The sequence below is a fragment of the Stegodyphus dumicola genome, chromosome 4, assembly GCF_044657685.1.
Source record: "Stegodyphus dumicola isolate Sdum_Otavi_A_Nest chromosome 4, ASM4465768v1".
Lineage (NCBI taxonomy): Eukaryota > Metazoa > Arthropoda > Arachnida > Araneae > Eresidae > Stegodyphus > Stegodyphus dumicola.
In genome coordinates this window covers 5,241,586-5,267,860 of record NC_140771.1, presented here as the reverse complement: position 1 = coordinate 5,267,860, position 26,275 = coordinate 5,241,586, and the positions used below count along the sequence as shown (strand labels likewise).

General features: G+C 32.8%; 1 protein-coding gene across 2 annotated transcripts; it reads right to left on the bottom strand.

The window, feature by feature from the left end:
* Window positions 1–793: 793 nt before the first annotated feature.
* Window positions 794–25,547, bottom strand: LOC118188904 (damage-control phosphatase 1-like). 2 transcript variants are annotated; one of them, XM_035359426.2, is made up of 5 exons: window positions 25,413–25,547; window positions 15,339–15,444; window positions 9,230–9,465; window positions 4,725–4,893; window positions 794–1,656 (listed from the first exon to the last, which is right to left on the bottom strand). In XM_035359426.2, the coding sequence occupies exons 2-5, from the start codon at window positions 15,378–15,380 to the stop codon at window positions 904–906; spliced, it is 1,200 nt and encodes a 399-aa protein (XP_035215317.2). In that variant the 5' UTR covers window positions 15,381–15,444; window positions 25,413–25,547; the 3' UTR covers window positions 794–903. The 2 variants fall into 2 exon arrangements, with proteins under 2 accessions (XP_035215317.2, XP_035215316.2); XM_035359425.2 differs by lacking the exon at window positions 25,413–25,547 and adding an exon at window positions 25,213–25,406.
* Between the last annotated feature and the right edge of the window lie 728 nt (window positions 25,548–26,275).

Genomic DNA, 26,275 nt, shown 5'->3' with positions numbered 1-26,275 from the left:
AACACAAAACTTTGTGAGAACCTCCTTTAAAACATCAGTTTGAAACAATGAAAAAAACCATTAGAGACACTCAGGGTTGCCAATCTGGCCTCTTTGGCAAAACTAAAAACCACAGTTGAGAAAGCCATCTCCCAAAAGGTGAATTTAATGCAACAAAGCAAAGAATTTTGAAGTTCAAAGAAAAACTTCAGTTCAAAAAGGAAAAAAATAATACTGACACTTTGAAATGTAAACGAAACAGAGGACAAAGAATTATTCCCAATTGTAAAAAATATTAAACACTTCCAAATTAAAACTCATATTTAAATTAAAAAATTGAAATGTTGAAAAATAGCAATAAAAAGAAATAGAATAAATAAAAACAGAAAAAAGCAAGAGCATTACAATTATTATATAAAATTCCACATATTTAACAAACAAACAAACAAACAAACAAACAAAAAAAAAAAAGAGAGAGAGAGAGACGCACCAAGGAGTTATCTGAATGGGACAAAAAACAGTAGAAGTGATATACATGTACAGAGTCCTCTCTCAAATTCTGACATCTGCACATATCGTTTGCGCACCTGCATGCGAGGCATAGTTACTGTCTACCATAGTATACAGAATGAAATTTGTAAAGAATTTATGATCTGGAATCATATTTTCTCCTTTTAAATATTCTGCCAGTTGTGCAGATCAGATGCGCTGTAGTGACAACCGTTCATTCATTGGCAGCCAAAATGTGAAATTTTGCATTTTTCGTCGAAACCTGCATATCAATTTGTGTCCGATTTGCTTTATATCTTCTCGGTTCTTTTCTTTTTTTTTTTTTTTTCTTTTTTGTCCAAGAGTCTAAGAGTGTAAATTAAAACTTACATACTGCAATTTAAAATTTGTTTTTCTCTCAAATAAAATAAAGTACTAATTTCTAGCACATTGTATTACAGCAAAATCACCCGAAAATTTCCAGTTTGTAGAAATTTTACTTAAATTTTCAGAAATTTCAGCTTTTAAACCAACTATGACATTTGATTTAACAGTGCGCAAAGAAACTATTGAAGTGGGTGAAAATCCATTAAGGGCTTTCATGAATGGTGTAGTTTCCATCCATTGTCTATCACCTGTTAATTTTCTATAATTCAGATCTCCTTTAAAAATTAATATATGACTTTGACTTAGTTTGTTATACAGGTTAGCATCTGTTGCCTTCATTTCACTGTAATCATGAGGAAGAGTCCAAAATATTTCCTTTTCAATAGTCCATTCACCTGAACTGAATTTTTCAGACCATTCTTTACTGTATTTAATTAGAATTTCATGATCACTCTCTGATAATGTTTTTAGTAGCCATTGAAGGTCATTTTGATGAGTGTCTGATACAAACCAGGGTATGCATTTTACATGGAATCGTATTTTTTTCACTAAATTTGTAGCTTGCAAGAAGTACATGAAACAAAGATCAACAAACAATTCAAACCCAGCATTATCTAACACAATATCAATTTGTACTTCCTTAGAGGTATTATTAGCATCTTGTAAAATTTGCCACACAACTTCAGTATCATCAACAATGATTTTTTCTTTCATCTCCTCTAAATGTAACAAAGGATTATCATGAACATTTTCTTCGCTATTTGCCATACACAAGTCCCATTTATTGCCCCACAAGGCTACCTGTAATACCAATTTTATGAATTAGATTACATGCTTAAACATTTAATCAAATAAATTACAAATTTAATAAATAAATTACAAATAAATCAAAATTACTGTTTAATTTTGGTATTTTTATATCAGATATGTTTAAGAAAACTGGATGCAATAATATAAAATATTTTAATAGTTACACATTTTATTTAGTATCTATATGATGATCAGAAACTTAAAATTAATTATTCTAAGCACAGAAAATAATTTCAGAGTGCAAAACGTTATACAAAATATCAAACAAAATAATGAACAATATAAAAATTTTAACAAATTTTATATTGCAGTCTTGTTTACAAACCGTATGTTGATCTTTACAAGTTAATCTGGTATTGCACATCTATTACTGCTGTTACATTATATTATCAATATTTAAAATATCTCAAAGATTACATTTCATAAAAGCTGGCAAATATAACTCTAACATGCATATTTAATTTTCAACAAATGTGGTAAAATAATAACTGATTGAACAAGGAAATCTGATTTCAGTTAAAATTAGAATATTCATTGATGAACGGATATAACTGAAGATGGATAGTTAGCTTCCGGCTTAAGAGGAACCAAGTTGGAAATAAGCAGTTTTCCTTTATTCATTTCGGTAGAATTTCATGAAATTTACACATTACATACAATATATTTACAATCATAAATGAATAATAAGGATTTGAACATAATAACTCTACCTTCTTTAGAGATGGATGTCATTTAACAGCACCTTTCATAGAACTGAGCAGTGTAGCTCTCGGAAAGGTAAAACCCAAAAATCATAGCTTAAAAATTTATATTTAACAGTCTGATATAATTTTATTTTTTAGTATTTGATAATGAAGTATTGAAACTGATTTTACACAGTGCAAATTACCCTCTGTTGAAATGTAAACATATGATTATATTTCATTATAGCATGGTGAGAAGAAAGCTACTTCTATACCTTATTAAAGAAACATGATTGAGTAACCAAACTGTGCTTGAAATTTTCATTAAGATAATTTTTTTAACCCTTCAAGTGACCAGCCTGACCTCAGCTCACAAAGACCATTTGGGCATTTTATATCACATACAAACTCGGCTCATATCACAATTCACTAAAAACAAATGAGAATACCTTGCGCTCATTAATTTTGTTTTAGTAAGGCATACAGAATTAGACTTGGGTCTCTTTAAGATTTGGATTGGATTGGATTATTCAATTATGGCAAAGCACATGAGGGCTATCTGCCTAAAGGGAGGACTGCCTTCGTGGAGCACTTTCTAAGGGAAACTGGCTCGTATACACGTTACATATGGGGAAAACCACGAAAACGCCCATGCAGCCAGCCCGTTTGTGGGATTCGAACCTCGGACCGAACTACCAGTGTTCAGCGTCTTTACCGCTCGGCTGCTGGTGGGCCTTCCTTTACGATTTGGATTCAGCTTTTATCATGGATAGTTGAACTGACTTCTGATATTTAAATCACAATGCATTTTTTCCAAATTATACAGATGAGGGCACTTTACTGATTTTTCGAAGGATTACATTAACATGAATCATACATATATGTCCAAAGTTTGATTTGGTTCATAAATATGATTAAGTGGCGTTTCCCGTCTGATTTTCTAAATTCTTCTAAAAATTTCAATGACGATCAATTATTTAATCTGAATCTAATACAATTGCTGATCCTAGACCGCCGCCCGACCACATGTAAATTAAAATTGGCTGTTCTTTTTTACAGAAATATAATATGTTTGGTCATCATTTCATCACCTTCAATTTGGCTGTCCACGTGCTGTGCACCATCTTGTCCCCCCCCACACACACTAGGACTGGCCTGTAAATGTAATTCAGGATCTGACCAATCCTCTGATGCATTTCCTAGTTATGATTCTTCAGATGAAGATTGTGAAGATCTTTTATCTGATGCTAGGCATACATGTTACTATCTTCTTAAGAGTTTTTACCAACTCCAACAGCATGGCAACTCGGAAATGACAATTTCTCTTTTGGAAAGTAGTTAAAGTACTAGTAGAAAATTCTATTATTATTTTCATCAAAATTATCATAATTATAAGAATTTTCAGAATATGTTGATGATGAAAAATTATTATTATAATACTCATAAGTTTAGAAATTCTAATTATCTCTCTATTTTCACTATTATCTTACCAAAATTATTCCACTTCCTCTCTATCTCTCCTTATTATACTTTCATTAATAGTTGGAACCTCTTCTCTAAGCCTAAGTCTACTCGTTAGAATTTCACGCTCACATAAATCTTCATTAACTACCCCAATTTGGCATAGCAGATATCCCCAAGAGTTATATTTCAAAGATATACATCATATGTAGAATAAATTTTAAATCATTATTATAATAATTAAAAAAGCTAATATATATTTGATTTAGACATATATTTGCAGAGAATTAAGAAATTATTTATTAAGAATTTTAAGCAATAATTATTGAAGAAAATATATTAATTTCCAAAAATATATCTGGTACAAATTATAATCAATAAATAAAATATTAATTGAATGTGACATACAGTAATGTAAAGGGATGCAGTAAGAGGAAAGTGTTATGGTCAGAGTATAGGAAAATATTGATTAAAAATTTTTAAATCAAAAGCAAAAATATTTGTTCCATAAGGAACAAATACCCAGATGAGGTCACCTGTGCTCTGAGCTGATGTGATTGGTCCGATGCGCTCTGAGCAATCACTTAAAGAGCTAATGTAATTTTTAAAAAAATATTGTGCCAGTTCTTATGGCAACAATTTGAAAAGACACTAGTAATTTTTTTTTTTAAATCAAATTTATCACAAGTTAGAATTGAATCATTGGTCGTTTACTGTTTTCTAGCCATTTTCTTTAGTTACTTTAGCATTAAAACATTGATATTTTACTGTACAAATCATAACATAATATTATATCTTTAATTAAACAAAGATAAAGAAAAATTTTAATGTTCATTTTTAGTTAATTTTCAATATGCCAAAAAAATTGGAAGGGAACAGAAAACAACTGAAAATAGAAATAAATGGTGGTCCTACCTGCAAGAATATTCTAAAGGAATTATAAGTATCTTCTTTTGAATCTCTGTTTTGAAACTTCAACAAAGTGACATTCAAAGCAGATAACAAATGTACTACAGAATCCATTTCAGATAAAAATGATTCATTCTTCTGCTTCTGAAAGGGATTATATTCTCTTAGTGCAGAACTAAAATATAAAACATATTTTTAAAGTTAATTTCCTTTACTAATTTCACATTTTAAAAATAAAGGGTGTCGCAAAATAAACGCAAGATTTTAAAAATAAAAAACACAGTTTTTTTTTTAAATTGATATTTTTCATTGAATCATAGAGTACACATTGGGCAAATGGTCTCAACAGCTTTGCTGTCACATACTCACACTTTTGTCAAAATTTTCCATGACAATTTTGCATAAATGTAGCTGAATTTCGTTGATGCAGCGTTGAATTTTCTCCTGCAGTGCGCGCATTTTTGTGGGCCTGTTGCGTTAACCTTTGATATCAAATAACCCTATAAGCAGAAATCCAATGGTGTTAAATCACACGATCTAAAGGACTGATTCTCATCACCGAAATGAGAGAGTACACGGTCAGGAAATGTCTCATGCAGTAATTAAATTCTTTCACATATATATTTCTTTATATGGCATGTGGCACCGTCTTGTTGAAACCACATGTCGTCCACATCAATATCATCCAATTCAGGTAGAAAGAACTGTATTATCGTGTCACTATAACGATCACCAGTAACAATCATTGCTTGACTAGCTTTATGGTCCAATGATGCCTCCAGCCCAAAATCTGCATCTAACAGTGACATGTTAAGGATGCATTTGTTTTTTGACAATCACATGTGGGTTCCCTGAACCCCAAATGCATCAATATTGACAATTAACAAAGCCATCATGGTGAAAATGGGCTTCATCAAAATTTACGAACTGTGGCCGCCAGACTTTCATCGTTTTTGAGATATTTTTCAACAATGTAAACACGTACTATCGTGTAATGCTTCTTTTCTACTAACCCTAAACTATCAGCTGTCAAATGGTTTTTTTTTACAGGGTTGCCAAAACTTTACTGCATGAATAGCGGCAAATTCAAATCTTGCGTTAATTTTGGGACACCCTTTATAACAAAAGAAACATATACATATCAACAATGTCTTTAAAGTTATATGTTATGGCAAAGGAATAAAAAAATTCTGGGTATTTGATTTAACATATTGAATGGATAATATCTGGATCAATTATCCTGAGTAACAAACCCTTTCTTGGGACTGTTTGGATACGGTTATCGAACTGTAAACCGCAATCTACTAATACTAAAAAAAAGTGAACTGTTTGGGAGAATTTTGAAGCTAAAGATACTATACAATATGTGGAGTACTGCACTACAAATGCTTCTATCAACCTCGCAGAAGCATGGGGAAATCCATTAATTAAAAAATAATAAGCTTCCTAAAAGAAAAAAATTCATATTCCAAAAGGCAATAAAATGGCAGGGGAAAAGAGAAATGATTAAAGCAAATACAACAGTATTCATATTTTATAGCGGAATTTTTACAATATAACTTTTTGAAATGGTAGAACTATATTCTATGGCAGATGCATACACTTTCTACTGTATCCAGTGTTTCTCGGCTTAGGTTGACCCGTAGTATAGCTGTTTTATACTTTTTTCACATTGTTAAGAAATTTACAGTATTAAACAAGATTTTCATTATAATGGCGTTTTTATAAATGGTATGTTTTCCTTGTATGAAGTAAAAAGGAAGTATTGTAATCGCGAAAACTTTCAGGCAGCATATTTCAACGAAAATATCCATTTTGACCGCTATCGAATGCAATTTAACGATGTTTTTGGGTGATATCTGTACGTAAGGACAGAATAAAATACTCCTTTCCTTCAAAAAAATTATATAAAACTGCTTTAAAATGAATTCTGAAGAGAATTTTTCGTGGTGTCTGTACGAACGTATGTACGTATGTGCGTACGTATCTCGCATGACTCAAAAACGAGTAGCCTCAGAACGTTGAAAATTTGTATATAGGACTGTTATAACATGTAGATATGCACCTCGTATTTTGGTTGCAATCGGCTGTGCCAAACGTATATAAATAAATATATTTATATATATATCCACTCTGTTACCCGGCTCAGTGATCTCAGTTTCTTTACTCTTATATGTTTGTAAATTGTACATTTTTTGCTTTAAAAATGATTGTATTATGTTGTTTTTATCTTCCGGTTAAGGTTTTTATGCCTTTAGTAAATCTATATGGAATATTTTTAGAATTATCAACAATTTTAAAGTTGTTTAATTGCCTCTAAGCCTGTTTTTAATGGCGGCCATTGATGTTTACATTTGAAACAGGAGACTAGTGGATTTGTTGCCAATCTAGAGAAACTTAGCTTCGCAACAACAAAGATAATGCATTCATTTATTATTGCCAATTAAATCATGCTTAATTCTTTCTGGAATTTTTTCGAGGAAATAAGTGTTTGAGATTTACTTCGTAATTTTTAATATAAATATTTTGAGTTTTTATGTATTTTTGCCTTCTCGCGAAGTGAGAACTGAATTAATTAAATGAGAAATACTCAATCGTCTGTGAAAAACTTTTTTTTTGTTTTGTTTGCTTAATTTCTTTTATACATCATTCTAGCTTTATTATAGTATTTGAATAGAACATGTGGCAACGATTAGATAATTCTATTCTTTAAATGATATAAATTTTGTGCATTATGAGTTATAATATGAACGAAATATATGTTAACTGTTATATAATTATTGGATTATATAACAGTTAACTTAGTTTCCATTATATAATTATTAATACTGTTAAGTGAATCTAGCGCCCGAGTGTCGCTATGATAAACAAATACTAGAGTGAATTTTAAAGAACGCATTTATTCTATTGTGGTTTATGTGCTGTCGGCGAAGTAGATTTAATTCAATCCAATAAGTTTAAATGAAATGCAAGAAAAAATGCATATAATTTAATATTCCAATATAAGGAAGTCATGTGGTGTACACATTAGTTTTTTTTTTTTTTTTTTTTTTTTTTTTTTTAAAGTAACAGGCAGTTTGTCCTGGATTTGAATCCTAGTGAATGCTCTGATTGCATTTTCATTTCACAGTTCTTGCAGATGTAAAGTAAATACAAGCCAGTTTCGCTTATAAAGTACTCCACAAAAGCATTTTTTGTTAGGCATATAGCCCTTGTTTATAAGCAATATTTATATACTCTTTTTATAAGCAAACTGAATTAAAATGATAGTTCCAACAATAATTTTTTAGAGTTTGAAGCAAATACAAACGTAATTCATAGCTCAAAATGCAGTTAACTCTGCACATAGGAATTTCTACCTAATCCTGCATACAAAATGACTCCTCTACTGCAGGGTTTCTTAAAGTGTGGGTTGCAACCTGCAGCAGGGGGTTGCAAAAATTTTAGCAGTTTTGATATTTCTTTAACTTATAATAATTTTACAATTGCCAAATATTTTTACTCAATGTACCTGAAAATAGATAAAGATAAGACAATACAGACAAAGGAAAAAATGAAAACTTTTTGATGCACACATTCTTTTTATAACATAAACGTTCATTTTCCTTGCTTTGCATGTGACGCTGCCATTTTGTCTGTTACTTACTTAAAATTTTTACATTGTTCTATGTCTTAAAATTCGAAATTAAAGTTAAGGACCTAAAACTACAATAGTATATTACATTACAAGTAAAAAAATTGACAGTTTCGCTCCCGCGTGTGTCAGATTTGCGCAATGCTTATGGAGTCCTACAAAATTTTTGTAAATATTATGGAGTCCTGGGGGTCGCAAAAAATCTAGTGATAAAAAAGGGTCACGACTGAAAAAAGTTTAAAAAACTCTGCTCTACCGCATAATAATGATGTGCAATGAGGAAAAATCTAGGAGGGATTTATAATTACCTTCAAATTAAACAATATTTTCACAAATAGATGTATTTATCTCTATGAAAAGATACTTTTAAAGATGTAAAATTTTATCAGGAAAGGCATATTTACAATTAATTTTGAATAAAGGGAACATAAGGATTCAACTTCAAGTTAACAAAATGTCTATGTAATCTCAAAAGAACCTAAGCAGCAAATAAGTGCTACAAGCAACTGTAGTCATAACTACTTTCAATTTCATGAAGGGGTTGGGGTGGGACTATTTTTTCTCTATATTAAGTAACTATCTAACTAATAATTTTAATTTAATCTTTCTAATAATGATGCATTAATATATCTAATATTTAGCCTCAAATGTTATCCCCCCTAAAAAAATTGAATTACTGCTCATCCCTGATCTAGAACATAAACATCTTGGAAAAAAAAATAGCTTATTAATTAGAACTGTAAGTCAAATAAGTTTCTAGAAAGATACACAAAAAAATGTAGCACAACAGTACTATAGACCATAATATGCTTTTTTAATTATTTAAATATTTTCATGCCTAACATGCTGAAATGTACTAAATCTATAATTAACATACCTAAGTTGAAATGCTTCTTTAATTCTGCGATAAAAATAACATTCAACATATAACCATGATGACGCATACCATGCAGGAGGAAAACCATATAAAACCTTCTGTTTTTCAGAATAGTCATTCCAAAATTTAACATCAGGGAGATCATCTACAAGTGGTAGAACTGGTTTGTTGGTTACCATTTCATTTTCAAGAGCATATAACTTCCCAATACTTCCTTTTACTTCTTCTTTAGCAACCTAAAAATAAGTAAATTAAATTATCATTACACAACTTCAACACACCGTATATAACAAAAAATATTACTTAAGATTCTGCAGTAATACTTAAGAATCTCTTTGAGATAAAAATTCAAGTGTACCTTGTGATTTTATCTGTTGCATTTTTACTAGTTTCTTTCTTATTTATCAACACATATTAACATCATGCATAAATATTTGTTTCCTTCTGCAGAAATTTACAATTTATCACTAATTTAACCCTTTGAAGCACGTGAAATTATTTTTACAATTTTTTTAACTAAAAACTCTAGAAATTGAATATTATGATCCTAGAGATAAATAATATATGAATTAAAAAAATTCTACTTTTGCCTATTGTTCTGTGGGTGGTGGTCGCACTATGAAACCATTGCGCGTCTAGGACTTTGAAACTTACTGAGGTAGTAGGGGAAAAAAAACTTACCTTTCTCCGTGCGCGTTTCCAATAAATGACAAATTTAAAAAAAATTTTCAATTGACAAATTTAAAAAATGAATTAAAAAATGTATGTAAGAATTACATTATATATAATTTTTTTACATTATTTTACAAATGAAATCATCAGAAAAAATTTAAAAATAAACATTTATGTCATTTTTCTATAGCAGTGAAAATATAAGAACGTTTGGATAAATGGATAAAAAAAACTCAGAAAAATAAGGATTAAAAAAAAAAGACTGAGTGTTTTTTTTTTTATTGCGAAGGAAAAGTTTTTTTTTTTTTTTTTTTTTTTTTTTTGTGTGTGTGTGTGTGTGTGTGTGTGTGTGTGTGTGTGTGTGTGTGCGTGCGTGCGTGTGACACTGTTCAAAGCATGTTTTGTCTTTTTGGTTTTGCCCATGTATCTTCTATCAGGTTCCTTGTGCCACAAAACGTACACTGCCTAGATCTAAATTTCACAGGTATATGCCCAGCATTATTTAGTTTCTTTTCATTTTGGACATAAAATTTGTCTTTTTTTATGTTAATGGGGGGGGCGGCTTGGTCTTTTTGGCTTTGGTACGGATCATTCATTTCCCATTCATACTTATTTTATTCGTATTTCGTCCCAAAATATTCAGAAAACATTTTTAATTTAAATAAAACTTTACGCGATTTCTATTTTTAATTATAGCAAAGTATATTTACATTAAATTTAAACCACAGGAAATAATCACAGTACTAGCTTGGGGAGCAAGTGTGTTGATGTCAGAGAAAAGTCTGGAAAAGAGAGAACTTTTTTTACTGGGCAAGTGCATGTATTGTTTAGTAATAAAATAACTCTGTGGTTTCAAAACCCCTTATCTATTATAAAAATAAACATTCCTATTTGAGAAGCAAGCAAACGCCATTGTGAAGAGCAGCGGTTTCAAGGCATGACCACTGAGCCTCTAGAGCACTGTGACACAATGCTCTAGTGGCACAGTGGTCGTGCCCTGAAACCACAAAGCAAATGCCATACATATAGAGGGTTTTTTTTATATATGCAGTTTAATTATTGCTATTTTTTATTGTTTATGATAGAAGTCATGATGTGCGATGAATAACTTTTAAAATTTAAAGTTGTTTATATTAATTAAAGAAAGTTATTTTGTCTCATTGAAAACGAATTTTAAAAGGCATCCGATTTGAAGACCTAAAAAATGTATGATTCTGCAGTCATTTTGTGTTATTTAGAGGTAAAAGATCAGTAATCAATTGATTTAGTAATCAGTCAATCAAAAATTTCGGAAAGAAGAGGAGGAAAAAAATTCAAAAATTGGCGGTTTCAGGGCGTGACCACCGCGTGTCAAAGGGTTAAAGCTGAAGGAAGAAGAGAAAAACATGTTGATTAATATTTTGCTAATTTTTCCTATAAATAATATTTGAATTGATATATTAGTCAAACAGTTTAAAATTTCACATTTTCACATGCAAACCAAGTCCATAATTACAGTTTTCCTTTCTAGAATTAACCTAATGAAACAAAGCAAGCAAAACAGTGGAAACTTTTGCAGTTTCACAATTTGTCACAAACAAACTGCCAGGATAATGATGTTTCAGCCTACATTCTACATTTAAATGGCCTTCACACAGATTTAAAAACAAATACAAGAATGGTTTGACCATAGAAATAGCCCAGTGGATTATAAATCAATTCGGTAACATAGAAGAACTGGATGTCAGACAAATTTAGTGTGTGTATGCACATACACACATATATGCACATACAATACATACATTTCTGAATCCGCTCACCGTTATAATATTTTCATCAAAGCTAATGTAAAATTTAATAAAAGAAATCATTGAGATTAATTAGAAAAATGAATATATTATATAAAAACAAACTCATTCATGCTCATATAATATACAGTCAAAAGTCATTAATTCGGACACCCATAATTCGGAATGATCTATAATCCGGACCTCAAAACTAAAAACTTTCTGCGCATGCGCCGCGTTGACACATGCGCATAGGCGTTTACGCGTGCGCGTAAGACCTTTAACGACTGCGCATATGAGTGTGCGCAAGTGCAGAATACGTTTTCGCGTGCGCGTTTTATGTATAATAGACGTATAAGCTAAAATTATCTAATTATCTATTTCAGTTAATGTTGATGATTGCGTTGTTCCTTAATTTTCGAATTGGATCCGGCTTATTATTTTTTGCAGACTGTTAGAGCAATTTTATAAAAGTAAGCTTAAACTTTCGATTATATCAAATAGAATTTCCGATATATATTTGTTAATATGTAAAGGATCTAAAGCGAAAGTATGTTTTGAAATCCGAAATCTGTTTATCAATTTCACGCTGCACGGCGGGGGGGAACGCAACGGCGGGCGCGTAATGAATTGGAAGTTGATTTGTCAGCACTATCCTTATCTTCAGCGCGATGTTTTTATTTTATTTGGCTTATAATTCCTTACCAAATGTAGTATTTCATCTCGATATGCTCCATCTTTGATATGATTTAAAACAAGTTTCTCGTCATTATAATTCGCTTCCGATAGCGAAGAAAAGTAACAGAGGTTATTGAAAACGAAAAAATTTCGATTGACAAATTAGTCGGTGTTCTTGACACAGCAATTATAGGACTTGAACAGCGGAACTTTGTAACTGAACAAGAAATTATGTCTGTTTAATAGAATTAAAGAGAAAGTATTATTACATGAAACGAAGCAAAACTTAAACAACTTACATTGAAAGAAATGTTTAATAAAGTGGACAAATAAATATTAAGCTTTTTCTTTTTGCAAATTTTGATACCCTTTAGATCATAATTGTTCTTTATTTCATAAATTACGGTTTCATATTTTTAATTTTAGAATTTCTGCATGCCATCTTACGAGATTTAAACTGATGATCTATAATCCGGAAAAATCGATAATCCGGAATCGCCGAAGTCCCGACGAGTCCGGATTAACGACTTTTGACTGTAATAAAATATAATAAAATGTTATCAAATATTGCTGTTTTCTAATAAATTGAACCATTTTTTATGCATCAAAAAGGTGTGATTTTGTTTATAAGTTTTCATTTTTGTATTAAAAAAGGACTACACTTCATTTTTAGAAAGCATCTAAGCTAAAGATAAGAAATCCAATGAAAAATTCTGCAAACGAGTTCATGAAATTTGACCTAATATGAGGACACACGTGGGGTTAATATGACCCCAAAATAATATTTAAAGCAATAATTAAGTATGTAAAGAATCTAAAAGTTTGAGATCAGACCTAAAATAAAAGTCATAGCTTTGATGAAAATTACTCAAGAAATGAAATGATAGTGAATGATAGCATTCCAATTAATGGAGTTGGGTCAAAGAGACCCCATGTGTATACTCGTGTGTTAGCTAAAAGCGATAACTCAAACGGTGTCTTTATTGAATGTACATAATTTATTATATTTCAAAATGTATTCCTAAATCAATTATTAAATATTGATGTTGTGAAAATCTGTGTGAAGGTTTAAACTGAATAGTAACTTTTAAATAAAAAATGTAAAACAGCCCAAATAAGATTTTGTTTTTTCTCTTAAAATATTTCTTTTTCTACTACACACACTGGACAATAAATCAGAAACCTTTCGGATTTCAGTGGAGATATATTTATATACTTTTGGTGTGGCCGATTGCAACCGAAAAGAGAGGTGCACAGCTACATATTATAGCAGTCTATATACAAAATTTCAACGTTCTGAGTCAATTCATTTTCGAGTTATGCAAGATACATATCTACATACGTACAGACGCCACGAAAAAAATATCTTCTAAATCAGTTTTATAATTCAAATTTGGGAGAAAAGAGTCCTTTATTCTGCTCTTACGTACAGATGTCACGTCAAAACATTGTTAAATTGCATTTGATAGTTGTCAAAATGGATATTTTTGCTGAAATATGATACCCGGAATTTTTGGTGATTACAATACTTCCCTTAATTCACACAAGGAAGTAAAAAGGCTTACTGCCAGGATAATAAAGCTTTTATAATCAATTTCAAACACATGAAATTTCACTGGGTTCTCAAAAGCAACCATATCAACAGTTTTCAAAAGTTGGAAGCAGAGCCCACAGTCCTTCTCTAGAAGACATAACAGCGTTTCAAGCACAGTTTTCTGAGAGCGATTGGCTGCGCCTCTGACAAACTGTACTTTTGTATTTTGTATGGGCACAGCCCCGGCCCCCCCAGCCGATTTAAATCGGCCACATGGCCAAAATGGGACAGGCCCGGAAAATAATAAAATACACAAAGTTAGTAACTGTATGGCAGACTGTATGGCAGAACAGTTTCTACTGTGCTTCAACTGACACAGATCATCAAACAAAGCTCTTCCTAACATATTTCAGCTCAAACCCTGCGCAGAGAATAGGATTGCATAGTCGGGTTCCTGTGAGAAAAACCATTCATTTCTGCCCTACATGCAAGAATTCGTTTGCACTGGTGCTGGGAAAGAAGACGCTGGACATTTAAAGATTGGGAACAGGTAATGTGGTCAGATGAATCATGCTACACCTTATTTTGCACTGATGGAAGACATCGAATTTGAAAGAACCCCATGAAGCCATCTTGCCTTACTCACACTGTGCAAGAGTCTGGTAGGAGCATCATGATATGGGGGATTTTTTGCTGGCATGGAAGTAATGCCCTGGTGTTTCTCAAGGGTAAGCAAACAGCCATTAGATACCTAAATATAGTGGCAGATCAAGTGCACCATGCAATGTTGCATTTTTACCCTGATGGCGATGGACACCATGGATGATAATACAACTATGCATTGTGCCGGAAGTGTTGAAAATTGGTTTGCTGAACATCTGTCTGACTTCCAACACTTTCCCTGGCCACCTCATAGCCCTGGAATATAACCCAATAGTGGGATATGGTTAAAAGACTCATCCGACAGCACTCTCCTCTTCCATCTAATTTATAAGATCTAAAAAATTGCATAGCCAAAGCATGGTATTCTCTGAACTTAAATGCACTCCAGAAGCATGTAGATTCGATGCCCAAATGAATCAGAGCAATTATTTGTGCAAAAGGTGGTCCTATAAAATATTGATCTTGAGTTTCTAATTCATTGACAGTGTGTGTATTTGTGAATAGCACAGCGGCTATAGGTTTTATAAATTGCCAAATGAATGCCTTTTGCTAGCCCACAAAGTTGCCTATGTGCAGGTGATTTTTCTTGCAGGTGTAGATAAAATGAAAGTGCTCAGAGTTTTTTACAAATCAATAATATACAAAATAATTCTTTTTATATATAATTTGCATATAAAAGATTTTTCTTTTGTATGTAAACCTGATTTTTTGTAAATTACAAGTATATATTCAAAAAGAATGAATCACATAATTTTAACAAAATCTGATATAACTATAAAATATAACAACTTCATACCTCTCCATATGTCATTTCAATAGAATGCTCATCTTGACACATGGTATCCACAACTTCGAGAAGAATAGCAGGTAGTCTATCTTTTATAGTTAGGTAGGCAAAGCTTCTAGAAAATACACAAAAATCTTTATTAAATCCCCATATATTAAAAATGAATACAAATTTAGTTTTGTTGTATTATTATTTTTACAGCTAAATAATATGGGTTATTGGGACCCATATTATTTAGCTAATATGGGTTATTGGGCTCTGTTATAGGGACCAGACTCATTGAAATATCTTTTGCTCAACTTACCAAGATGTTATTCATATGAAATCACCAATGTTTACTTTTTAAAAATGTAAAAGAATTCTTTACAAAATTGGCATCAAGAATACAAATTTGAATAGTCTATATTTTCGGGTACCCTTTGGATTATCGCCAAGCTGTTGGTGACCTGAGTATTTTATGCGAATGTTTTGGAAACCCTATTATGAGGTGATTGATTATAATTCGTGACTGTGGTGAATTTGATTGTTGGGAAAATATTTCACAGAGCTTACTGCGTTGGATGTTGGTTGGGAAGTACATTGGTTATTTTGTGCTGCACACTGTAAAATGGCTGCCGGTGGTAAGATTAACCTGAAGTTTCTGTACGATTTGGAATGAATAGGACAGAAAACATCGATTCTGGTGTGTAAATGAAGATTTAAATGGCTTCATCACCTCTTAGTAAATTACATTTAATGATTTTTAAGGACATTTAAGGATTCGGAAACCAGAGCTCATATGAACACTAGCCCACCAGCAGTAAAAGTCGTTAAAAACTGGTAGTTCGGTCCAAGGTTCGAATCCCGCAAATGGGCATTTTCAAGGCTTTCCCCATGTGTAACATGTATATGAGCTAGTCTCCCTTAGAAAGACCTCCATGAAAGCATCTCCCCTTAGGCAGATAGCCTCACATAAAACAAAGAAAACCATATGAACGGCATGTGGGAGGTAATAAAATGCAATTTTTAAAAGAAATGCCACCGGTAGTCCGGAGGATATTTTTGATTTTTTTTTATGAATTTCTGTGGCAACGACAATATACATATTTTAGTTTAATTTTAAATAGTTTTAAAATAGTTTTTAGGATGATTTAAGAAATTCTATGTGATCCACACTGAAGATATAGAAATTTCTAAATAACGTAAGCCGGTATTTCCTTTTCGTACTGCACAGACTAGATAACATGTATTTTCATTTTTATGTTAGCTCCTTGTTTTATTTTGATTTAAAATGCAGTTTATTGAGATTATAATTTTTTATGTTTTAGATGCTATTTTACTTAGACATTGCATGTAAACAGGAATGGTGTCAAAAATTCACCAAGAGGTATCCTGAAATATATTTTCCCCCACAAATTCTAAAGATGTAATGGTAACTTGTGTTTTTATTATTACTGTATTTACCATGGATATGAAAATTTGAGACTTACCTAATGATAAAATATCTTCCATACAATTTCTTCAAGAAAGCGGAATTATTTACTCCAAAAGAAAGTGCATGAATAACTATAAAATGAAGCTCTACTTCAATTTGAAGAAATGGAGATGTAAAGATATGGCACATGGTGAAAAACAAAGGATTAGTTGCACATGGAGAAAAACAAACATCATTTTCTTAACAGAAATTGGTTAATCTTCGGATTATGGTAACTTGGCGATTTTTTGGCAAAAATTTTACGACCAACTCTGCTACAGCAACCTGCTAGTTTTTTTTTTTTTTTTTGGACGCCATTTGTTTTCACGAAGTAAAGGCTTTTTTTTTTTTTTTTTTTACTCAAAATTTTTTTCCAACAATCTGCTAGCCGAATTACGCTTATACTAGAACTTTTATGGAACAAAAATTCTTAATCATGATGAAGATTAGGTGCGAAATTGGGAGAAAGTGCAGAATCTCAAACTGCTTGCCGTGTTTTTAAGAATTGCACATACACGGTATCCATGTACACGTTGACCTATTTTCACTTAAAAAAACATCCCAAAATTGCACAAAAATGGCATTGCGCACACTCTTGACTTTATCCATGTACACTGCTAAAGTCCTAGCTAGTAACCTTTATCGCCTTACCAAAATGTCGCCAAACTACCTGTTACTATATTCCAAAGATTAGCCCAGAAATTTGTTTCATTTATGCATGATGTTTAGTATCAGCTTGATATGAATCATTGCACTGCTGCTGACTAGAACAATTATATGAGGGAAGCTTGTTGCCATGCATTAATGTCTATCTAGACTGTCAGTTAAAAATAGGTGGCACCAGCAATAGTGACCAAAGTTTGTTTTCGCATCAAAACAACATTAGTCATATCCTTCCCAGCCCAGTGGGTGTGTGGTGGGATTTGCTGAGAAACAAAAGAATGTTTTTAGTTGTTGTGCCTAACTGCACTGCCAGAAGTTTGCTTTAAGTTATTGAAGAAAATATTATTGATGACACTATAATAGACAGTTGGAAATGGTGAAGAATTAAAAGAAGCCGGATTTGAACATTCCACAAATATAATTTTATCGATCCCTATACTGGTTGCCATATGCAAAGCACTGAAAGGTTATGGGACAGTAAGAAATGGTCAAATAAATGAGAGACTGATTGTAACCAATTAGATTTTTATTTAATTGAATTTATCTGTTGGCAGCAGAAGCCTAAAATGCAAATGTTTTCAGAACATTTTAAATTGCATCTGCAGTTTTATGCCTCCATGTTAATTCACTAACCGATTTCCCCCCTTATTTCTTCGGCAAATTGTTTAATTTATATTAAATTTTCTAATTTTACGACTATTGGTACTGTTCTGTTACTAGGACTGGATTCAGAAATGTATGTGTGTATGAATGGATGTATGTATTCATGTATATATGTAAGCATGAATGTATATGTGTGCGTATATACACATACATGCGCCTACATTCATACATTTCTGAATCTGGTCCCGATAAGAGAATAGTACCATTATTTGTTATATTTTCCTTTGAATTTTTCTTCAATTTAACTGGATCATAAATATTTTGGCAATTAATTTCATGCTTCAAATTGTTTGCCACACTGTCAGCATTTACCAATATCTGAATTTTTGCCAGTCCCCATAGCAGAATACTAATACCATAATATGTCTCAACATGCAATTTAAGACATGAAAACATGTTAATATGATAAGATATTTTTAAGCTAACATGTTACTACATGTCATGATAAATTTTCTTGTAGACAAGAATACTGAGAACCCAATCTCATTATTATCAGAATCCCTTTCTGCCATTGCAACTTATATAAAAATATACAAAAGTCTCGACAGAAGAGAAATAAGGCAAAGTAAAGCATAAAAATAGCAAAGCAACAACCCTACCTTTAGCGTAGATTTTAGTCAAGACTCAATTTTGAGGGTAAACAGATACAGGTCCCTTTTCATCAGGAGCAAACAAAAATTCATGTAATCCAAAAATGGATATAAATTTACTTTCACTGTATCATTATATTTACAGCTCAATAATATGTCTCAGTATGTAATTTAAGATCTATATGCATGCCAATACGATCAAATGTTTCTAAGCTAACATTTTACTATATGTCATAATAAATTTTGCTGCATATGGAAATGCTGTATATGTAGTCTCATTACTATCTTAATCACTTCCTGTTACTGTAGCTTATTTCCCTATAAATTTACCAATAAATAAATTATATCAAAACACATGAAACACGACAGCTATCTTCAAGATATGCCCCCCCAAAAAAAACAATTATCAATGAGCCCTCACTGATACCCCTTCAGGGATTGATTTCACCCCTTCAGCTTTTTCTCTGTTTTGGTCCTGAGTGATATCCCTCAAAGTTTAAAAAAATAATTATAGTTCCTATTTTTCATATAATCAGCAAAAATAAAGCAAGCATTCATAAATACACTACTGGCCACCGTAAATGCAACACCCTCAAGGAAGCATGCAAATAACATGAAATTTACAACATGCATTAGCAGAGGTGAGATATGCAAATGATTAGAATTTCAGCGTACACGCACATCACGCGCGCCTGTGGCACCACTTCAAAACATTATTTAAGGCTTGGAGTTTTCGACGATTTCAAGTTCGGCAATTGTGTTTTTTTTAAAAAAAAACGATCAATTATGCCTCGTAGTAAACAGCAATCATCATTTGATCAAGTATCCCAGGATATAATTACTTTTGAAGTCCTCTTTAAGAAGCCAGTTTTAATTATAATAAAAAAAAAATACTGCACTGTGCCAAGCACAGTCGGGCAGATTTTAACAAAATTTAATAACTATATTTGGGTAGAGTAGACTTCAAAGTACCCCTTGTAATATGGCGATGTTGTTTTTTGATTTATCGCCAAGTTGTTTCATTTATGGTAGCCTGTTCAGTTGAATGTTATAGAAACCTTACTGTGACATAATCATGTGATGTTTTGTAAGCGTTTTTGTGGTGTGTGTTGGTTTGATTCTTTAGACGGTAGAATGACCGAATGTAGTAAGATTAATTTGAAGTTTCTGTACAATTTGGAGCGAAAGGGGAAAAGAGCTTTAATTGACTAGTGTGTAAACGAAGGTTTACTTAGTAGCTATTATAAGTGTCCTGTATGTAGGAAGGATATGCCTCTAGTCGAACGTAAAAACCGTTTAGATGGATTTGAATGGGTTTGTAGGAAGAAAGGTTCAGATGATCACTATGTGAAGCGCTCGATCAGAAAGAGTACCTGGCTTGAAAAAAGTCATTTGAATATGATTGATATTTTGATTTTTATGTGGCTCTGGGTGTACGAAGTGAACTCGAAAATCATGGTAAGTGAATATTTGCTTTTGGTAGTGCTTAAATGTATAACGTTTTTCCTTTTTTATGTTATTTTATTGTTTGGTTTAAAATTTATTTTATTGAGATCATGTATTTTTTGTTTGCCTATATTGTAGAATTTGGTGCTCCTTAGACTTTTTAAGTGAAAATATATCGATGTGTACATGGACAAAGTAAAGGGAGTGCGCAATCCAAGTTTGTGCAATTCTGGGATTTTTTTTTTAAGTGAAAATAGGTCGAGGTGTACACGGATAAAGTTAAAAGAGGTAGCAATGCCATTTTTGTGCAATTCGATGATTGTTCTTTAAGTGAAAATAGGTCGACGTGTACATGGATAAAGTCCAAGGAGTGCGCAATGCCATTTTTGTGCAATTCGGGGATTTTTTTTTTAAGTGAAAAATAAGTCGATGTGTACATGGATACCGCGTTTGTGCAATTGTTTGGGAACAGCTTTAGTATAGCCCACCTTCAAAGTTTGGCGAATTTGGTTTGGGGGCAAAGCACATGAAATACGTTGTTTTGAAAAATGGTTGCCATACAGATTTTCGACGAAACTCCGTGTTTCAAAAAATGGAGGCCATCTTGATTTCACCAGAAATCGTGGATAACAGAAATAAGTTTACGACTATTATACACGATTTTAAGAGAAAGAAATATTAAGAAATGATTAATAAAAATGATTAAGATTGGAAAGGATGTAATTTTAGAAACAAACTTAAAAAGACATCCTAGAATTGCACAAACTAGGCACCGCGCACAACCTCAGCATTGCACACTACATTGGCTCTGCCCATATACACATCGATCTATTTCCACTTAAAAAAAATCCTAGAATTGCAGAAACTAGGCACCGTGCACAACCTTGGCATTGCGCACTACATTAGCTTTGCCCATGTATATAGTGATCTCATTTCACTTAAAAATCAGAAATTGAATAAACTCTGCATTGCTCATATACTAAGAAATATGCTTTCACTTAAAAGAAATCGGAGAATTGCAGAAATTCGCGCATAAGCAACTCCATTGATTCGCGTTGTAAAAAAAAAATAAATAAATAAATAAATAAATAAATAAATAAAAAATTCTAGAAAAATTGAGCTTACTACAGGCGAATCAAGACCCTAACCTAATTGATTTCTCAGCCGTACATTTCTTGCAAATACTACCATTCGATGACTTTTTCTGACTAACTAACCAGCATGGTATCTTAATTTTTCACAGAAAACGTTATCCTTCAATAATGGACAATCCATCAAAAATCCTCTAAAAAGTTCATACTCTATTGTTAATTCATACATAAAATATCTGTTTCCAAAATTTTACGCTTGTTTGAAAACTCCCACCTTAAATTTTCCTTTATAATCTCCTGATACTTAATTACAACATCACTAACAGCAGTTTTAGAGCAAGCAATAACTAAACGCAAAAATATCACCTCAAGTAGCCAAAAAAATATATACAAAATAGTATTCACTGTATCTGAGCGTTAAACAATCGCCAATAACAGTGTTACGAATTGTGTATTTAGATATGAATTTTAGTAGAATTCTAATTTAAAATGTTGTATTTCCTCCTGCAAGGCAGTGCGAGACAAATTTTAAGAGAAATCCATACCGGAAAAGTAAGAATACAGGGCATGTGCATTAAACTTTGAGTAAATGGATATGTCTGTAATTTGTATTGAAATTGAATAAATGTAACTGACTACTAAATTAGCTGTAACCATAATTCCATCCTCTTGTTTACATTGCGTTTGGCGAATAGTATGGATTACCAGATCATATCATTTATCGCCGCTCTTGGCGATATTTTTTTGTTTAAAATTCCGGGTGGGCTATACTAAAGCTGTGCCATTGTTTGTCTTGTTATTTTGGCGATTTTTGCGCCAAAATTGCCGCTTTGCAAGCCAAAATAACTAGTCAAAGAATTGCACAAAATCGGTATCCATGTACTGCCAAAAATTGCCAAGGGGTACCCTTGGCCCTATATTTTTACCCTATATTTTTTTACCCTATACCCTATATTTTTAATTATAATGTTCAAAGAAGTATACAAATTAATCTTTGATTAGATGCTTTTAAATAATTTCAGTTAAATCCCAGTATACGGTACACACGGGATTTGGCGACATTATGCATATGGAATCGTGTTTAAATTTGAGGGTTTTCATCCGCAGAGAACCCGTTGGCGCCGTTGCATTTTTACTCGCCAAGCTCGCAGTTAATCGACAATGAGCAGAGCCATAAACGTGATTTTTAGTGCAAGTATATTCAAATTAGCAGACAAAACAATATATTAAGCATATGGTAGTAAAAATTCACAGATAATAAGCATGTAGATGTAAAACTAACCGGTTAAACGTGATATACGAAAATAAATTAGTATTAAATTCAAGTTAGCACAGAAAAGAATATATTAAGCGTTTATAACGGAAATAAAAATTCATTTAAAAAATATAAATTAGTATTAATATACTGAAATTAACCGGTTAAACGTGATATACGACAAAAAAATTGTCTTAAATTCCAGTTAACACAGAAAACAATATATTCCTTACACCAGCAATGGTCTGCTAATTTTGATGACCATGGTGATGCATCAAACTATTCTGTTATCTTAGATAATCAATAATATTTTTTATTTCAATTTAATCACCTATTTATGTCACACCTGTCATTCTCTGAAAGGTTATTGTTAGAAAAGCATTAACAATATATTATCTTGTTAAAATTTTATGCCATAAAAATTGATTTATCCTCATAATTTTATATGACAATAACCAATAATAAAAATAAAAGCATTACTTAATTATTTAAAATACACATGCACATTTTTGCGGCCTACGGAAACAAAGTATTTTAGAGGTTGGAAACCTCATGGTTCTTAGAGCTTGTTAATAATTAAGAGCACAACGTGAACAGCCGTGTTACAAATTAGGATTCACCCCTCCCGCCGTATTTTCTTCCTTTCATCGCGAACCGAGAACCGGCATCTATCTACGAAAATATTTCTATCTATTCGTTGTTAAAAAAATTCAGATAAAATAATAATAAATAAAAGAAGATTAATATAAATCTGTAAATGCGAACAACGACAGTGATAATTCAACAAAATAAACGCAAGAGGAGTGGTTGCAAACTTCGATCATATCAACTATACAATAGCCAAAGCACGAACTGTCAGAACTCAACTAATGTCACTTATCAACCGTACCAGCAACCTCTCCCTCAGCAACAAGATCCTACTTTATCGCAGTACCATCTTCCCCATCCTCACCTATGCAGCTATCATCTGGTCAACCGCAGCCAACAGTCACCTAAAGAAACTCCAAGTATTCCAGAGTGTTACGCTCCGCATACTTACCAATGCTCATTATTTCGTCCGGAATGAAGTGCTTCATAATGACCTCAAAATTTTACCCCTGGATGCCTTTTTTCGGCAAAATTCGGCAAAGTTTTTCAATAGACTATCTCAGATTGAAAACCCAGTCTTGCACTCACTTCCTGCTTATAATTCAGCAGAGCCTAGCTCTGCTAAGCGACCTAGGAGCGTTCTTGATAGAACATTTAACATCTTTCCTAGGAAGCCTAAGCGGAGGTGCTTACTTGACTAGGAATTCTTTCTAATTCTTAAAACTAAACTTTAACCAGCACTTCACGGGCCTAACCCGGCGACCCTTAATTAACTCTCTTTTTTTACATCACTGCCCGCTAGACCTAATCTGGCCTCGTTTACCGCGACCCACATCTGTACCACTAAACATGACCTCCCCCCATTTATCAGGACCTCATCTTTTCACATATCATGGACCAGACTTTTAACATTAAACTAAATTATTAAAAAATAGCAGCAATAGTTTAATTATTTAACTACTACTAAATCCATTAAAAATTTAGACTTAAATAATATTGCAATAGCTACGCTACTCTATAATCATTCCTGCAGTGCTCCCTCTTACCTAATACAACTTATCAATTCTTTATTTTCGCACAGGTATCACAAGCTTGCATTTCATCACTACAAGACCTTCTTCAATAATTAGATTTTAATCTCGCTTCCTTAATTCCCCTTACTCCCTTCCTTTGCTCTATTTCTGTCCCTTTAATTCCTCATCTAATAATTTCTCCGTCTTTTTCACAGTTAACCTTCCTCACGGTTCTTTTCCGCTCCAGTAGCTGCTCCTATTCTCCTCTCGCCACGGGCGGTCGGAGAACTTTTCGCCTTCCTGAATAGACTCTCCCCACCCCTCCCCTTCGCTCCTTCTTCCCTGGATTCAGTTTTAGTCGTAAGACTCTTCCCCCCCTCGCTCATCCCCAAGGCATTAGCTATCACTGCAGCTGTCCGTATTACCTAATATTACCTTTCCCAAGCCCTGGAAAATTATGTTTCCCGGCTGATTGTCTTCCAACCTTTCCGATTCTATAAACGCAATGCGTTCCGGAATTCGCCTCAACTAACTCCTTTCTCTCTTTCAATCTTAAATTACAAGCTGAAAGCAGAGAGAATTGCTCGTCCCATATGCGGACTCCTTATTCATCTCTTTCTATTTAAACCCTTAATGGTTTGTTCATCTCTCCTTAGTCATTGCCTTTTCTTATCCAACTCAGTTTCCTTATCGATGTTGTGGAGGTAATTGCATTAAGTTGCAAAGGTACTCCGGAAGTCAAACGCCTTGGGCCTTGGAACAAGCGAATAGGTTAAATCCGATGGGTTACCAGGTTTGAACTATTATCGCCGGAGTTGGCGATGTTTATATTTACCGGGTTCTCTGCGGAAGTGCTTCCAAATTTGAAAACAAGGTGATTCATTACATTTTTTAATCAGAAATTTTGCCAGTTACACTGCAGGTAAAATCCTAGTATACGGTGCAGTCTTGGCGCGATTTTGAAAATTATCGCCAACTCCAAAATGACCCGTTTAACTACTCATCGTATATGTCCCGTTTACTGCTCATCATAAAGTCGCCAAAAGTAGCCAAATCCCTTGTGCACCGGATACTAGGATTAAACCACACTGCAGTATAATATATCAACAGCTCATATTCACCCTACGAACTTTCCTGAATACTGTATAGGAAGATCGTGCGAAGCATCCTTTAGAGTGTTTTCAGCACTCATTTTAAATGTTTATATTTCCTTGAGTGACTTGCAAATATTTCGAATTCAATGAAAAATGTATTATTTGAATCCTGGTTATTCATTCACTCAAACAACACTACACATTTTATTATCTACTCTGTGACCTACCGACAAGCAGAAAAACAAAGTAGACAGATGTCTTGTTTAGCACCTGCTAAGTCTTTCTCCACCGATGGGCGAAAAATCAAGCTAAGGTGCCAAGGAAAGGCATATAGATAGGGAGGCAATTTCGGGTTTCAGAGGAGAGTAAAAAGGAACTTCGTATTATTTTATATGAGTTCAAAAGGCCGGAAAGAAAAGTTGGGACAAAATAAATTTAGAAATAAATAGCGGATAATGATTTAGAGAAAAAAAGGAAAGAATTTAAAAAAAAAAAAAAAATGGGCCTCCAGAGGAAAATGAAGAGAAGAAGAAAAATAACTGGTAAGCTAATGCGTCCATGAGTATGTCGTCGAAGATCGTCATATAGTTTGAAGCTTCCGAAAGCAGCGCTTTTGCTTTCTTCACATCTCATGGGAGCATCTGGGAAGGAAAGGCGAGGGCCGTTCGACCGGTTTCATTGGCCACGAAGCCATTGGCCACCAGAACCACGGAGTATAATTACTTTATACTCCGTGGTATGTGTAAACGGTGATGGTGGAACTATGTGATGAGTGGGGGTAAGGAATTAGATAAATAATATCATTTTAAAAATTTTGTGTCCAGTAGTTAAAAGTGAAGTCAAGTAAGAGTAAACCTTTAGCTGCTAGTGTAAGTCGTAAGTAGGAAGAAAGGAAGATATTGTAATGCGAAACATTCTACTATGGAAACAGAGTAATATGTAGGCATTTGCATGAGTAAGGGGAGATAAAAGTGAAGTCAAGTAAGAGTAAACCTTTAGCTGCTAGTGTAAGTCGTAAGTAGGAAGAAAGGAAGATATTGTAATGCGAAACATTCTACTATGGAAACAGAGTAATATGTAGGCATTTGCA